This window comes from Amphichorda felina (genome assembly GCF_050947745.1).
Source record: "Amphichorda felina strain 45539 chromosome Unknown scaffold_2, whole genome shotgun sequence".
Classification (NCBI taxonomy): Eukaryota; Fungi; Ascomycota; class Sordariomycetes; order Hypocreales; family Bionectriaceae; genus Amphichorda; species Amphichorda felina.
The window spans coordinates 289,532-304,429 of NW_028145048.1; the positions used below are offsets into that span (position 1 = coordinate 289,532).

At 54.2% G+C, this 14,898-nt stretch overlaps 6 protein-coding genes across 6 annotated transcripts; 4 read left to right on the forward strand and 2 right to left on the reverse strand.

Moving 5' to 3' along the window:
* Positions 1-401: 401 nt before the first annotated feature.
* Positions 402-1,917, forward strand: ACO1O0_001644 (uncharacterized protein; the record flags this gene model as incomplete). Its single annotated transcript, XM_083191127.1, is given in 2 exon segments — positions 402-407; positions 421-1,917. 2 exon segments carry the CDS (start codon positions 402-404, stop codon positions 1,915-1,917), a joined length of 1,503 nt encoding a protein of 500 aa, XP_083052341.1.
* Positions 1,918-3,599: 1,682 nt separating this feature from the next.
* ACO1O0_001645 (RraA family protein) lies at positions 3,600-4,473 on the forward strand (the record flags this gene model as incomplete). Its single annotated transcript, XM_083191128.1, has 4 exons — positions 3,600-3,649; positions 3,703-3,877; positions 3,958-4,128; positions 4,192-4,473. The coding sequence occupies 4 exons, from the start codon at positions 3,600-3,602 to the stop codon at positions 4,471-4,473; spliced, it is 678 nt and encodes a 225-aa protein (XP_083052342.1).
* Positions 4,474-4,790: 317 nt separating this feature from the next.
* On the reverse strand, positions 4,791-6,565 carry ACO1O0_001646 (uncharacterized protein; the record flags this gene model as incomplete). Its single annotated transcript, XM_083191129.1, has 3 exons — positions 4,791-5,674; positions 5,731-6,281; positions 6,558-6,565. 3 exons carry the CDS (start codon positions 6,563-6,565, stop codon positions 4,791-4,793), a joined length of 1,443 nt encoding a protein of 480 aa, XP_083052343.1.
* A 1,969-nt stretch (positions 6,566-8,534) lies between these two features.
* ACO1O0_001647 (HET domain-containing protein) lies at positions 8,535-10,448 on the forward strand (the record flags this gene model as incomplete). Its single annotated transcript, XM_083191130.1, has 1 exon — positions 8,535-10,448. One exon carries the CDS (start codon positions 8,535-8,537, stop codon positions 10,446-10,448), a length of 1,914 nt encoding a protein of 637 aa, XP_083052344.1.
* A 726-nt stretch (positions 10,449-11,174) lies between these two features.
* SAM4 (Homocysteine S-methyltransferase) lies at positions 11,175-12,224 on the forward strand (the record flags this gene model as incomplete). Its single annotated transcript, XM_083191131.1, has 1 exon — positions 11,175-12,224. The coding sequence occupies one exon, from the start codon at positions 11,175-11,177 to the stop codon at positions 12,222-12,224; it is 1,050 nt and encodes a 349-aa protein (XP_083052345.1).
* Positions 12,225-12,859: 635 nt separating this feature from the next.
* Positions 12,860-14,810, reverse strand: ACO1O0_001649 (general substrate transporter; the record flags this gene model as incomplete). The annotated part of the gene is made up of 7 exons (XM_083191132.1): positions 12,860-13,125; positions 13,196-13,412; positions 13,467-13,563; positions 13,620-13,668; positions 13,739-14,498; positions 14,558-14,684; positions 14,737-14,810. 7 exons carry the CDS (start codon positions 14,808-14,810, stop codon positions 12,860-12,862), a joined length of 1,590 nt encoding a protein of 529 aa, XP_083052346.1.
* Between the last annotated feature and the right edge of the window lie 88 nt (positions 14,811-14,898).

Genomic DNA, 14,898 nt, shown 5'->3' on the forward strand with positions numbered 1-14,898 from the left:
GGGTGCCCTGACTTACTACTTTGGAGGTGTCGACGATAGACCAAGCTATTAACGTATAAATAAGGCACGCACGCATGCATTGACCGAGAGTCTTCTAGCCCGCTAACCCTCGGAACTCATCTTTCCTCGCACATCTCCTCTATTTTTACCTCAAGCTCTCTCTCATTTACAATTCATGGCAAGAAGATTGCGAGAAAGTATGGACTCCCCGAGTCAACCCGATGTCTGCAATGACAAGTTCAAACCCAGCCGCCGCTTCGTTGCCGCTTTCGGTAGCCTCTGCATTCTAGTATTTACCACCGCCCTAGATGCCATGGCCTTGGGTGCGGCGATTCCTGTATGACGATTCTCTTCAATTTCCTATATGACTCTGATCATGGCCTTGGATTGGAACTCTTCTAATGCAGGTGCATAATGCAGGTCATGTCCCACCAGCTAGGCGGGACGGCTATCGAGGCCTTTTGGGCTGGGACATCGTTCCTCCTGGCAAGCACTGTGTCCCAGCTCACATTCGGAGGCTTGTCGCAGACCTTTGGCCGCAAAAATCTCATTCTGATCGCCATTGTGTTCTTCGTTGTTGGCTCCATAATTACCGCCGCCGCAGGGGGATTTACTATCCTTCTCGTTGGACGAAGCATTCAAGGCGCCGGCGGGGGTGCCATCATGACATTAGTCGAGATTCTCATCACTGACCTCGTTCCCCTACGCCACCGAGGCAAGTGGTTTGGATACCAGAGCGCAGTCGCTGCTGTTGGCACTGCGGTGGGCCCTATCGTCGGCGGCGGCTTCACTGACTCGATCGGATGGGAATGGATCTTCTGGATAAACGCACCTCTCTGTGCCCTGGGCTTCGCGGCCGTCGTCGCATTTCTCAAACTGCACAAGGTCCCCGGTGCTTTTACTACCAAGCTGGTCCGCTTTGACTGGCCCGGCGTGCTCTTGCTCACTGCATCCCTTACGGGTTTTCTAGTCGCCATCTCGTGGGGGAACATTGTCTTTCCATGGTCGTCGTGGCAGTCTATCGTCCCTATGGCGGTCGGCCTTTGTGGGATCCTGGCATTTATCTTATACGAGGCATACGTCCCCGCTGAGCCACTTGTGCGACTTCGGATATTCCGCCATCGCACCGCTGTCGTGAGCTACCTCGGCACGGTCATCCACGGTATTGTGACTTGGTGTCTCATGTACTACATCCCTCTCTACTACCAGTGTGTCCTGGACTTCAGTCCTACCATGTCGGGCGTCGCGATGTTTCCCGAAACATTCACCGTGGCCCCGGCATCCGCCATTGTGGGTGTTCTTATCAGTAGATGGGGCACCTTTCGCTGGGCCATCTGGTCCGCCTGGGCCGCGACAGTTCTTGGATTTGGGCTCCTCTATAAGCTGGGGCCCAAGACGGAGACATGGGAGTGGATTCTCATCAACCTCGTCCCAGGCATCGGCCTAGGCATGCTGTACAGCAGTCTTGCCTACGGCATTCTGACGTCGGCGGAGGAGAAGGACGCCGCCTACGCAGCGTCAATGTACATCTTCTCGCGGGCCTTGGGGCAGAGTATCGGTGTGGCAGCTGGGGGCGTTATCCTACAGTCACAGCTCGAGAAGAACTTGAGCGCCTACCCTGAGCTTGCTGGGCGCGCCACAAGCCTAGCCAAGGAGGCCAGTGCTTTGGTTGAATACGTCAAGAGCCTGGAGCACGGGTCATCGGAGCGCACAATGATTGTGAAAGCCTACGCGCAAAGCCTGAGCGTCATCTGGGCCATCATGGCGGGGCTGGCCTCTGTTGGTCTGCTGACCAGCACCCTCACCAGGGCCTTGACCGTCGACAGGTCGCAAGAAACGGACCAGGGGTTCCGCTACGAGGCTGAGAAGAGCAGCCAACCCCAGCGGGACGCCGAGGCTGAGACGGCAGCGCCGTGAATCGCTACTACCTCATCTTATGTACATGTACGAGTATGTAGGCGCATGCAACAGACTGAGCAGCATCGACGGGGTAAATATGTGATACATCAGTGATATATGGATAGCACCAGCACGTCTTCGGAGCATCTAAATACATGCATAGCATACTTACCCAGAAGAGTGTGTGTGGAGAGTACCAACAAGCTGGTGCAGGGCGGCCCCGCGGTGGAGCCAGAGCCTTGGCATGTGCCAGCCGAAATTCCTCGAAGTAGACCCTAGCCCCGCCCTTATTCTCTTCCCCCGGTGCTCCCTAACTCCTCGCCTTACCTACCTCAACCTAGATTCTCTCGTCTACAAAGCTTATCTGGTTGTCGTGCTAGATGCATGTGGCTCGCCTCATTAAGCGCACGTTGCAATTAACGAGGCACACTCCGAACACCCTCCCTCCAGCCCCTAAAGATCATCAGTGCATTGATGACATGAGCCAGATGCAGATGCAGCTCAGAGGCGTGAAAGAGTCGTGTTTTGTACCCGTACCTATCCGAGTAGAGAATAAGCCGCATGCGAGGAAACAGCCATTGTAGGAGTCGGCTGAGGTAGCTTCTATCGGTCTTTGAGGGCCTGGGATTCTTCGAAAAGGGGGCCACCCCCCAACATTTCTACAAAGTAGGCGGATTTCTTAAGCTACCCAGATATCTCATAGTCTCTTCCTCTATTCGCTTACCTTTAGATATCCGTAACCTTACTATTATTATATCACGTTGTTAGATTATTACGCTAAATCTAGGAGCTTAAATATATATATAAATATATAATAAAGTATTATAATAAGAAAAGATTAAAGGGATTAATCTTAAAAAAGGCGATATTATTATGTTGGGGATGCCCTCCTTTCGTTGCTTTTTGCGAAGTTAGAAGGCCATAACCTGAGGGCCACGACGGAAGATACCGACCTGCGAGGTCTCGAGACTGTTTTCACTATGTATATAAGACCGGCATCAATCGCATAGATGATTGATGCCACATTATCCTTTTTCTATCATCAGTTGAAGCACTTGTTGCCCAATCCTGCACATTGACCTTGTTGCTCCGTGAGCCACGACCTTCGGGTCAATCCAGCCTCAGGCTGTGATTACGGCCTAAGACAACTTATCGTATGCACCGATCATCTGTACGAGCGATATTACACCCAACCAGCCCCGCCAAAAACTCATGGTCTTCATGTTGTTGTCACGGTTGTTGTGGTGTTGATGGCTTCAGCCCCTGCCCCCCCCTTCTGTCTCAGAGCGCCTCCTCGAGCCCCACCTACAACGCACTTGTTCTTGTGGGTCCCTTGTTCGTGTTCTTGTGCATAGCAGTCCATCCCCAACTCAATATAAATTAGGGAATAAGTTATTTTATATATTATTAGCGCCTAAGGAATTTTAGGCATTTAATTAACTAAGAACCTATATATATACCTAATTCTACCTTATAATATCTCCCTTCTAGAATAGTATTATCCTTTGTCATCTCTATGATAGCTTCAATAATAGATTAACTATTATTACGGCCCGTTTATGTCCCGACTGCAAGCGTACCACCTGATTTACCGCCAGCTTTGCACTAATGATATCACTCCTCGAGTCATCACCAATCACTACTCCATCCCGCACAAGCGCTACTCTCACCACCTAGCTGTCAACCTCGGCAACATAACCATGTTACAACCATCAGACCCTATCGTCAAAGCTCTGCAGAACTACACAAGGTGAACCATCACTCTTCCGTATGCCATGAGAAAAGAACTCACATGGCCCCCAGCTGCGATGTCAGCGACGCCCTGTGCAAGCTCAAATACCGCAACGGCGGCTTCCTCGCCGGCCTCACCATGTGGTCCCCCCAGCGCCAGGACGGCGACACCAAGATTGTCGGCCCGGCCTACACGGTCCAGTACTCGCTGAACTCGGATCCTGCGCCCAAGCACCCAACCCACTATGTAGGTCCCCCCTCCTCATCCTCTGCGAGTTCGTGTTTGTTTGTTGGCACGCTTCTCTGACCAGCGCATCCTGTGCACAGATCGACTCCGTCCCCGAGGGCGCAGTCATCTTTGTGTCATGCCCGCCCAAGATCCCCAATGCCGTGTATGGAGGTCTCATGTCCACCCGCGCCAAGTTCAGCAAGGCCGCTGGCACTGTTGTCGACGGGCGATTCCGCGACATTGACGAGCAGCGTGCCCTGGAGTGGCCGGTAAGTCACATCACACGCCCCGTCTTTAAAGATTCCTCCGAATGCTGAATTGATCATGGTTAGGTCTTTGCCCGCGATGTGGGAACCGCCCCCCCGTACGAGTTAGTCAAGGTCACGGCCGTCAACGTGCCCGTCAAGCTGCAGAGTGAGGAGCAGGACATGACCATCCGCCCGGACGACTACCTCATCGCTGACGCCAACGGTGTCGTCGTCTTGCCCAAGGACCTGGCTGAGCAGGCGTTGCCGCTCATGGAGAAGAGCGTCAAGGCGGATGAGAAGGTGGCAGAGGCTATTCGGGAGGGTATGACTTTTGCTGAGGCGAGCAAGAAATTCAGAGTCCCCTAGACTTAATCGGTCTTTGTCGATTCCATGTAACTGTCTAGGCTAGAAATGATGAAATACGATATCTTGCCACAGCCTGGTTAATGAACTCCTCATGATCGATTTTTCGGAGCAATGATACATGGCTAAACAATTACGAGAGTGTGGTTTATTACTTTGATTGCATCTAACTTATCCATCAGCCCTGGAAAGCTACCAAACTGTTCGCAACGCATCCTCGTCGTGTGCCACCTTTGTCGAGATCCGTCCCTGACCCTGCAGCCTTGTGAAACATTCCATTCAGCCCAAGCGCCATACAATCTTGCAACGAGACCAATGCTCTACAGCGGGAAAAAAATGGTGCTGCACGGGCTCTCCAGTTGTCTCAACGTGACAGGATGGACAACGAGGTCCTTAAGCAACAAGTGCGCGTGGACGAACGAGGCCGTGGGGCTTTTGTTCGTGCGGTCCGGCAGCGGATCGATCTTGATGGCGAGGCTTCGGTGGGTACGCTTCAACGCGGCTGTGGTCCAGGCTTGGTTGACGCTGGGCGAGAACTCCAGGTCGTGGTTTGAAGTGCGTTGCCATGTGCTCCGCCAGGTGAGAACGGGCTCTCCTAAATTATAGGTGTATCGAAGAAGGCAGGAGTCCATCTCGTCCTCGTTCCAGAGCTCCATGACGCTCAGCCTCGGTAAAGAGCCCGCTGCAACGGCAGCGCTGGTGAGGATTCGGTCGATGAAGCTGGGGCTTAACGTTGGTATCAGATCCACGGGTCCAATACACAGCTGCTCTAACGTATGCCAGGGGGCCAGCGTTTTGAGTTCCGGTGCGCCAAATTCGCTGAGATCCATGTAGTGCTGTTGTAACTTCTGCCATGCTGACTTCTTGTCGATGCCGACTGCTACGTCGGACGATGGCACTGGAGGCCTGTCGCGCTCTCGCTCGTCCAAATGCTCCAGACACTCCTTCATGATTTCCTTCCACGGGGGGGACACCTTCATCTGCTCCGCGGCATTAAACTGCTTCAGGAACTTCAACGTCCCGCCAAGTGGGCAGACGGACAGCTCCTTTAAGCCGGTGTTGGATCCGGACAGCGCGTCCTTTGCGTAGATGGCTAGGTCTGGGACGGCGCTCTGGCTCATCCGGACGCCAACGGAAGATTGCGAGAAGTATGTGAATCGGCGCAGAGATCGGGGCAAGGACGGAAGGACGTATCGTTGGAATCCTAGTCGTGAATATTAGTATGGCATGCTACCTCTCAGGCGGCTGGCTCGAACGTACCTCTCAAGTATGTGACCTCGTCCTCATATGAGGGCCTATAGCGCCTCTCTAGTCTGACCCACTCCAAGCACACGAGACTCTCGCGAAAGAGCTTGGCCAGGGCGTTCGGGGCCATCTCCCTGTAGAACTGGTAACGGGTGAGGAGGCCTCTCACAATTGGCGCGCGGGGAAGCCATGCGACCGAGTCTGTATAGCCTCCGTTCGTCTTGCACGTATCGCAATACAAGTGCAGCGGTGTACCATACAGCCTCTGCATCTCGCCCAGTGTTGGCGTGGTGCGTTGTCTAGCCCCATTGAAGGGCGCAGGGTCTGCATAATGGCGCAGGTTGAGAACCTCCCTGCTGTTGTCGCCGAGAAAAGTATAGTTCTCCAGGTCCTCCTCGTGGTTGAAAGGGTAGTTGTCTGCGAGCTTCAGGTCACAAAACGTGTGCTTCATGTCGCTTGGAGAGTGTGCGCTGAACTCCAACGTCAGGCCACCGGCAGCATGCCCATCCCAAGTCGAGAGGATGCCAAGTAGGGTTCGCATCGCGCGAGTAAATACTTCGTTGTTCCTAGAATTACACGTCAGGTCAGAGTATTCAAATACGAACAGGTAAGGGATTAGGAAAGCCATACCGATAAATCGTATATCCGTTCTCGGCTTCGGAGCAAGTCAAGCACGTATAGTCCAGCAACTTGATGCGCAGCCAAATATGGCGGATATAATTGAGTCGATGGATATGTTTTTCTCCGCTCACTGCGCCCCCAAAGAATTCCAATGCTGGGAAATCTAGAGTAAGGCGCCGAAAGGTAATTTTCTCGAAAAATCCTTGCCATTCTAGGCTCACGGTGGCATAGGTCGCGATGCGGCCAGGAGAGTGGCCTGCTGTAGGACGCCGACATTGGGCAACTACCTCCAGGATCATAATTTGGATTTCCTTCGGGAGAGAAGCCCAGGACGCTCCGTCCGAGACGAATTTTTGTTTCTTGTGGTTGCGCCCGAGGTCGTTGAGGGTCTGGATATGGCGTTTCAGAGGCATAGGGAGAAGGATTTGGAGGAGTTCTAGCAAGAGGGCGAAGAGAAACATCGTGAATATTTGGGGAGAAGAAGGATTTAGTGAGAAAAGAGTGACTGGGCGATGCAGACGCAGAAGTGGGAGTATAAAATCATAAAACCTCATGGAGTATCCAAATCTCATCCGTGTTTATGAGACTTTGGGCGTAAAGTTTCCTTCTGCCACAAACCCATAGGGGGGGCCCAGGAGGGTGCACGTGGGCTTACGAAAGCTCTGAATAGAATGTTGAGGCTCAGTGGCTGTCAAATACGTCCAGGTACCCATCTAGTATGTTCCTCCTTACCCTCATTATATCAACGGTTCTTCTCCACTGCAAATGAAGGCCTACCCAGCCCAAGATTATTAAACCCTAGCAGCAGGGACTCGGGGGAGCTAGAACTAAGGAATGATCACACAAGGAGATAAACAATGGAAGATCCCTATACATCTGTCATATGTAGACACAACGCCCATTTAGTAATATCAGTGTGTACGTGGCCATAGCCCATATCTTCCTTTTCGTTAAGGCAAATTTGACATTATCTCACATTTTGATATCAGAACGTTCGATAAATAAGTACTATCATTTTATTTGATACTACTTAATCGACGACTAAGAACAAGGCCGATCGCATCCTGCCCTCCGATGAGCATCGGCGCCACCACTGCCCAACGCCTCAATGTCCCCCATATCGTCATTTACGTGCTTCATGAATTTGGGGAGCTTAGAATTTTGATTTTTGGGATTCCCCTGGGCATCTCGGACAGGATGATGCTGTGGTTCATGCTGGCGGTGCTTTCTGGGGCGGGAGGAAAGGGAACGGGGATGGCGGTTCCAGACCTCCTTGAATGTGACTTCGCCCCCCTCAGTGGGAACAACTCCAGAGTTTCCTGCACTCTGGGGAGTCTTGGGCTCGTTGCTAGATAAGAAGCTCTGATCGGAGTTGGCCATGATGTCTGTGAAACTGCAGATAGCTGAAGTGAGCCTTGTATGCGCTTTCTTTGGGTGAGTTACCGTGTGGTCTGAGGAGGCAAAATGCAGCCAGAGTTGATGCTGAACTTATAGTCCCGAGAAGGCTGTTCTCAAAAGGACCATTCACTTTGATATTGGATGATTCTGGTGAATGCCTAATAGTACACAATGTTGTTCTTGAACGTCAAACTTTTACTAGACATTATGGCCGGGCTTGGTGCTATCACTCCGACCTCGAAGTGCTACACTCATTTGCCAAATCTGCCCCATATATACCACGGCTCCCACAACAGCAGTTCCTGGTATTTATGACTTTTATTCTACCTGATGTGTTTACTTAAATACATTAAATTGAACCTAGCTAACATACGATATGAGGCATGTATTGTCTCTCTACTTTGTTTCAAGACACAAGGAAATGTCGAACCGGCATTCACACAGTCTATCCATATCTGCACTGTTCTGAAAATGATGCATCATCTCAAGTTAAAAAGCAGTGGCTGGGCGTAGCTTGGGTTTCAGCTGGAGGTGGAGATGACCTGCAGATGCGCCTTGTTCCGAGACGTTGCCTAACCAGACCCTTGTCGGTAGGCTGAGCGCCTTCGCGAATATTTTTTGGCTTGATCCTTTGTGATGGATTTGTGTCAGAGTGCATGCACATTGGCCTCTGTTTACGGGTATCCAGAACTCACCCGCAACGTGGCAACGGGATTGGCACTAGTTCAACATTTCATCCCAGAACGAGGCTGGATTTTGTCATATGAATAGAATCGTCGTCACTCCACCGAATTCTGGGTATGCAGCTTCGAGCACGACAATCAGCGGGGCCACCCCCAGTCCCAACCAGGAACAGAGGGGGCAAAGTCAAGGCATTTCAGTATCAGCCCCTCGATCCTTTAAAGCGGGAGATTCGACTTCTCGAGCTGGCCCCTGGGAAGCCAGACAGTCGAATTGCCGCCCACATCTTCAACGTATCTCTAGATGACAGTCCCAAATTCGAGGCACTGAGCTACACCTGGGGACCCCCTCGGCCAAACTACGATATAGCCATCGATGGTAAACCCTTTACCGTTGGCCGAAACCTGAGGAAGGCTCTGGACGACTTGCGTTTTGCGGATAGGCCCAGGGTAGTGTGGACAGACGCCGTGTGCATCAACCAGACCGACAATGACGAGAAGAGCCACCAGATCAAGCTGATGAGGACGATATACGGCTGCGCACAGGTCGTCTGCGCATGGATCGACCACAGCGTCCCGCTGATGAACCCGGTGTTTGAGGATCTGGAGAAACTCGGCGAGGGCGTCGAGATTAACGATTTCCACGATCCCTCATACTGGTACCCCGTGGCAGACATATTCCGCAACCCCTACTGGCGGCGCCTCTGGATCCAGCAGGAGCTCATCCTTGCCGCCAGGATCCAAATCTACTGCCGCCGTGACAGCTTTGACGGGCAGAAGCTGCTCGAATTCCAGCACAGGGTGAACAATGTGTATTATCAGGTGCTCGGGTACAGCAGCCCTGAACGGATCATCTCACGTTATATTGACGGCACGGAACACCAAATTGCCGTTCATCCCCAGGTTCTCGGTGGGGGCATCATCCGATCTCGGGAAAATCTACGGCAAGGACGGGAGATACATGGCGAGAAGGCTGATAAAGTGGTGGACACGCTCAAGATCACCAACCGAGTCTTGGGGTCCTCTCTCCTGCACCTCTTCCTCCAGTCCCTAGGGCTAAATATGGTGGATCAGAGGGACCGTGTGTACGGCGTTCTAGGAATGGCCGCAGATGTGGACGTGCAGAGCATCAATGTGGACTACAACGCGCCCGTCGTGAGCGTCTTCGCTGTTGTCTTCCAGCACTTTCTCACAAAGTACAAGAGCCTGAGCTTCCTGCCCTTTGAGTCGGACAAGTTCCAGGACAGGATCCCTCGGCGAGATGACCTTCCATCGTGGATGCCCCATGCCACCATGTCCTGGGGCCCTATCAACAACAGCAGAGCCTGCGGGACAGCCCTAGCAGACCGCGCTTCCATTGACACAAAATCTCTCATCTTATCTGCCCAGGGACTCCATTGCGATACGATAAGCTTTATGGGTCCGGGAAGAGATCCATTACAAGAGCAGCAGCCCCCCGTGCCGGAATGGCTGGCCCAGGTAGAAGGCATCTGCGAACGACTGTGGCCCCACGCAAAGGACCGCCCACTCTACGAGAGGGACCATGTGACTTCGCTCTTTTTCCCCTGGCTCTCAGAAGACCGTTACGGGAAAGCAAACAAAGGGCGGTTGGAGAAGCTAGACGCCAAGAGAAGGACACAGCTGCTGAGAGACATGCTCGCGGCGGCTGGCCGAGTAGACGACCCGGGGGATTTCAGTGTTGACAGGATCCTGCGCGGAGGGTACCGACCCACCAACGTGCTCCCGCAAGATACCAGGGAGTCGATACTTCCCATGGGCCCTGAGATTAACAGCAACGTCTTGTTTGGAACGGAGGGCGGTCGCCTGGGGAGAACACGGCGGACGTCTCCGGTGGCCCCGGGGGATCAGATATGGATCATTTTTGGATGTCGTATGCCGTTGATACTGAGGCCGATAACGGGGAAGAGAGACCGATTCACTATACTTGGCCCTACCATCGTGCCGCCCATTATGAGAGGAGAGGCACTGCGCGATGGAGGCGAAGCTCGAAGCAGAGTGATTGAGATTGAGTGACCTGACTAGGGAGGCGATTAGGTCGGCTAGGTACGTTCGGTCTTCCGTACAGAGTAACCCATCCGCCGGGAATTTACCCCAGAAAATAAAGACCTCCGATTATCCTTGGCAGCAAGATCGTTCTTCATCGACGGTATGTGGGTAAAACGCCAGGGTGGGATGTACATGAAACGGCCTCCGTTAGTAGGAAATTGTACAGCGAGGCGTCGCATGGCTCTCGAGGGATATCTCAACTTTATGGCCGATCCGCATGTGTTTGTCGCGCCGGGGGCGAGCGTGACGGTCGATCTGGCTGCTGGTCTGGCGGCGGGGTTCGTGGAGCCGAGCTTTGAGGCTGCGGGGACGATTCTAGGGATGGTGACGGTGAGTGGTAGCAAGGCGACGTATGAGGCCGAGGAGACAGGTATTGAGCGTCTAGAGGTGGTGATTGGGGATGGGGATGGGAGCAGCTGGACGAGACCGTTGGGTGTGGCTGTTTTCGAGAGGGAGAGCGATGCTCAGTATTTTATTTCGGATGACTGATATTTGAAATATTTAACTTGATGGAATCGAAGTATTTTTGCCATACATTTAATATGTGCCCTCGGTGCTGCTGCTCATATCGTGTAAGTGGCGGCTCTCCAAGACTCCAACATCCGTCTCCAACTCGCATCTCCACTCTGTTCAATTCTTTGTTCCTCCATTCCCTCCTCCATCCACACAATCACAACTTCACAACTTCACAATATGCCCGACATCCTCATCCTCGACGGCGGCCTGGGCACCTCCCTCGAGCAAAACTACCACGTCCAGTTCACCCCCTCCACACCCCTCTGGTCCTCCCACCTCCTCATCTCCGATCCAGCCACCCTCCTCGCCTGCCAGCGCGACTTTGGCGCCGTCCCCATCGATATCATCCTCACAGCCACATACCAAATCTCCATCCACGGCTTCGCCAACACCAAGACCCCAGACCACCCCAACGGCATCCCCCGCGCCTCCATCCCGCACCTCATCGACAACGCCGTCACCATCGCCCAGCACGCCGCCAAGCGCCCCTCCTCCGCTGCCGCCGTGGCCCTCAGCATGGGTCCCTACGGCGCCTGCATGACCCCCAGCCAGGAGTACACGGGCTCCTACGACGCAGCGCACGACTCGGCCCCCGCGCTCGAGGCGTGGCACCGCGAGCGCATGCAGCTGTTTTCTCGCAGCGTCGCGGACCTGGGATCCCGCGTGGGCTTCCTCGCGCTCGAGACGGTCCCGCGCGTGGATGAGATTGTCTCCATGCGGAGGGCGCTCGGGTCGCTAGCCGGGGGGGAGCCCATCTCTGGTCTGCCGTTCTGGATGTCGTGTCTGTTTCCGGGGGAGGGTGATGTCCTCCCCGATGGGACGACTGCGGAGGATGCGGTGGCGGCGATGCTGGACGCGGATGTGCCGGGACCGCGGCCGTGGGGGGTGGGGATCAACTGCACAAAGACGTGGAAGCTGGACTCGCTGCTCCGGCGGTATGAGTCGGTTATCTCAAGACTTGTCGAGGATGGCAGTATCGATTCGTGGCCGGCGCTGGTGCTCTACCCGGACGGCACCAACGGGGAGGTGTACAATACCGAGACGCAGACGTGGGAGCTCCCAGCTGGCACTGAGAGGGATGCCCGAGGGTCATGGGAGAGTCAGGTCGCCGAAGTGGTGAAGTGTACACGGGAGAGGGGGGAGTGGAGGCAGATCATCGTAGGGGGGTGTTGCATGGCTTCGCACGAAGACATCAGACGGCTCCGGGAGATTCTTTTGCCTGAATAACAGCCTAACAACAGATTTGTGCATTTTATACTGGTAGCCACGGAGCATGCGGGCGTAATCACTAATACAGGAAAGTGCTGACTTGGACATGTTGTAAGATCACCAGTCCAGGGAAACGGGGCTCGGCACGTAAACATCAAGGACAAGTTATGGTATTCGGAGGAGTCTGTGGTGACGACTACGATATCTTACAGCTCTTGTAAACAAGTGCGAATCTCTACGTAAGCTTACCTCGGATAGGAAATTACAAATACCCCGTAAGCACGCCAGTGAGACTCTATGAAAAGACACGAACCATTTAATGCACTTGGGATTCATAGTCATCTACCCACCAACATGAATACTTTAGTACGCAAATACTAACTCCTCTATTAACACATCAATGAGATTGGCTACCGAGATGTCAAGACAGGGATTGCTCGACAGCATTTATTAAATATTATACAGTCAATCAAACTCCAGGGTCGCCGATCCATATTCCTCACCGGCTAGAATAGCACAGCGTTGGGAATCCTATACAGACATGAGAGGTTCACTCCTCAAGTCGTTATTATACACGCTCACATTCATAGCCGTGCCCAGACCTTAAAAGTCTACACAACACGCCGCCATGACCCCAAAGATTAGACTCATTATTACACGCGCTCCACCTCGGTCTTCTCCCCTCCCTTGCCCAGCATCTCCCTGCCCAGCTTGGTCTCCTCGGCCTCGGCAATGCGCTGCGCCTCGGCCTCGATGAAGGCCTGTGGCCGCGCGCGCTGGGTGAGGTCGGACTTGCCAAAGACGAAGACGGAGGGGTTCTGGATGAAGATCTGGTCCATGTCCTCGAGGGTGCGGCGCGACGTCTCGGGGTACAGGGTGAAGACGACGGGGAAGTAGGCCCAGCAGAGGATGACGTAGACTGCATATTATGGTCAGAGGGGCGACGATATTAATCGATGGGGGGTTGATGGGGGGAGGGGAAAACATACTCAGGTAGAACTTCCAGCCCAGGTTGTTGACACCAACCTTGGTGAACTGGGTGACGATGAAGCCACCCATCCAGTTGGTCGCCGTGGCCGCCGCAGCGCCGCGCACTCGCCAGCCCAGGCTGTTGACCTCGGAGTTGTACACCCAGGGGACCTTGGCGAAGCTGGTTCCGTAGAAGAAGTAGTAGAGGAAGAACATGGCTGTCGTGACGCGGCCGAGCTAGAGACTGTCAGTCTACCATGGATGCTGTGTGGTCAAGAGGGTATCGCTTACCATGCGCTCCTTGGAAGGGTCGTTCTGAGCGGCCTTGAGGCACATGGAGGCAACGAGGTAGCAGGATCCCATAGTAACAGAGCCGTACAACATCATCCTACACATTGATATCAGCCCATGAACTCGATGGTCTCAAAACACATGGATACTCACTTGCGGCGACCGAAGCGGTCAATGATCAGCAAGCAACAGCAGGCGGAGACTAAACACCTGTTAGCCAAGATGTCACATACACACAATTACACCTGCATATACTATCCCAGGATACTTACACAGATAGATGGTGCCGTTGATGCCCGTCATCAGCCTGCTCATCTGCTCGTCCAGGCCGACACTCTGCTGGAGGAGAGTGGGCAGATAGTAGCCCAGGGCGTTGACGCCGCTGAACTGCTGCATGAACTGGGTGCCGCACGACAGCAGCAGGCGGCGCAGGTTCTGCGTCTTGTCGCGGCAGCGGAGGACGTCGACGACGGGGACGCGGTCGCGGCGCTCGCTGTCGAGGGCCGACTGGATGGACAGGAACTCGGCCGTGACGTCCGGGTGGTGGATGTCGACGTCCTTGCCCTGCAGGCGCGCGATGACGGCCAGGGCCTCGTCGTGGCGGTCGCGCAGCAGCAGCCAGCGTGGAGACTCGGGGACCAGCAGCAGGGCGATGGCGACGACGAGGGGGAAGATGAGCTGGAAGCCCAGGGGGAAGCGCCACTGGAGGGCGCTGCCCTGGAAGTAGAGGCCGTAGTTCATCCAGTTGGACAGGCAGAAGGCGGCCGTGTTGGAGAGGGAGCCCACGACGACGAGCTTGCCGCGCACCTGGGGCTTGGAGCACTCGGCCTGGTACACGGGGCACGTGGCCGAGGTGAGGCCCATGCCGAAGCCGTTGATGACGCGCCCGATGATCATCTGCGGGAGGTGGAACGCTGTGATCTGCAGCACGGCGCCGATGGTGTTGCACAGGAGGCCGATGACGACGCACTTTTTGCGCCCGAGCTGGTCGCCAAACGTGAAGGCGAAGATGGCTCCGAAGAAGGCACCGAGCTGTCACAATATATGTCAGATAGGATCATCAGAAAGGGGGGGGGAAGAGTCGTGCTCACCGAGAAGCAGCTGGACGTGATGCCCGAGATGTTGGGGTCTTCGGTCTCGGGGAAGTATTTCTTGAAGTCGGCCGAGATGAGGACGCCGGAGAAGACACCCTGATCATAGCCGAACCAGGCCATGGAGCTGCTTCGTGTCAGCTACGACACGTGGACTTGGATTTCCAAGGGATACCTACCAGGCATTGGCCACGGTGATCCAGGCGATGAGCCATGTGCCTGACAGGCGCTCGGAGAGGCCCAGGAGCCCCATGGTGTCGAAATGAGACTGAGACTGCGAGAGACTGAGAAGTGCCGAAAGGGTAGGCGATAGTCGTCGAATGTGGAGCGTCGACTTTCCC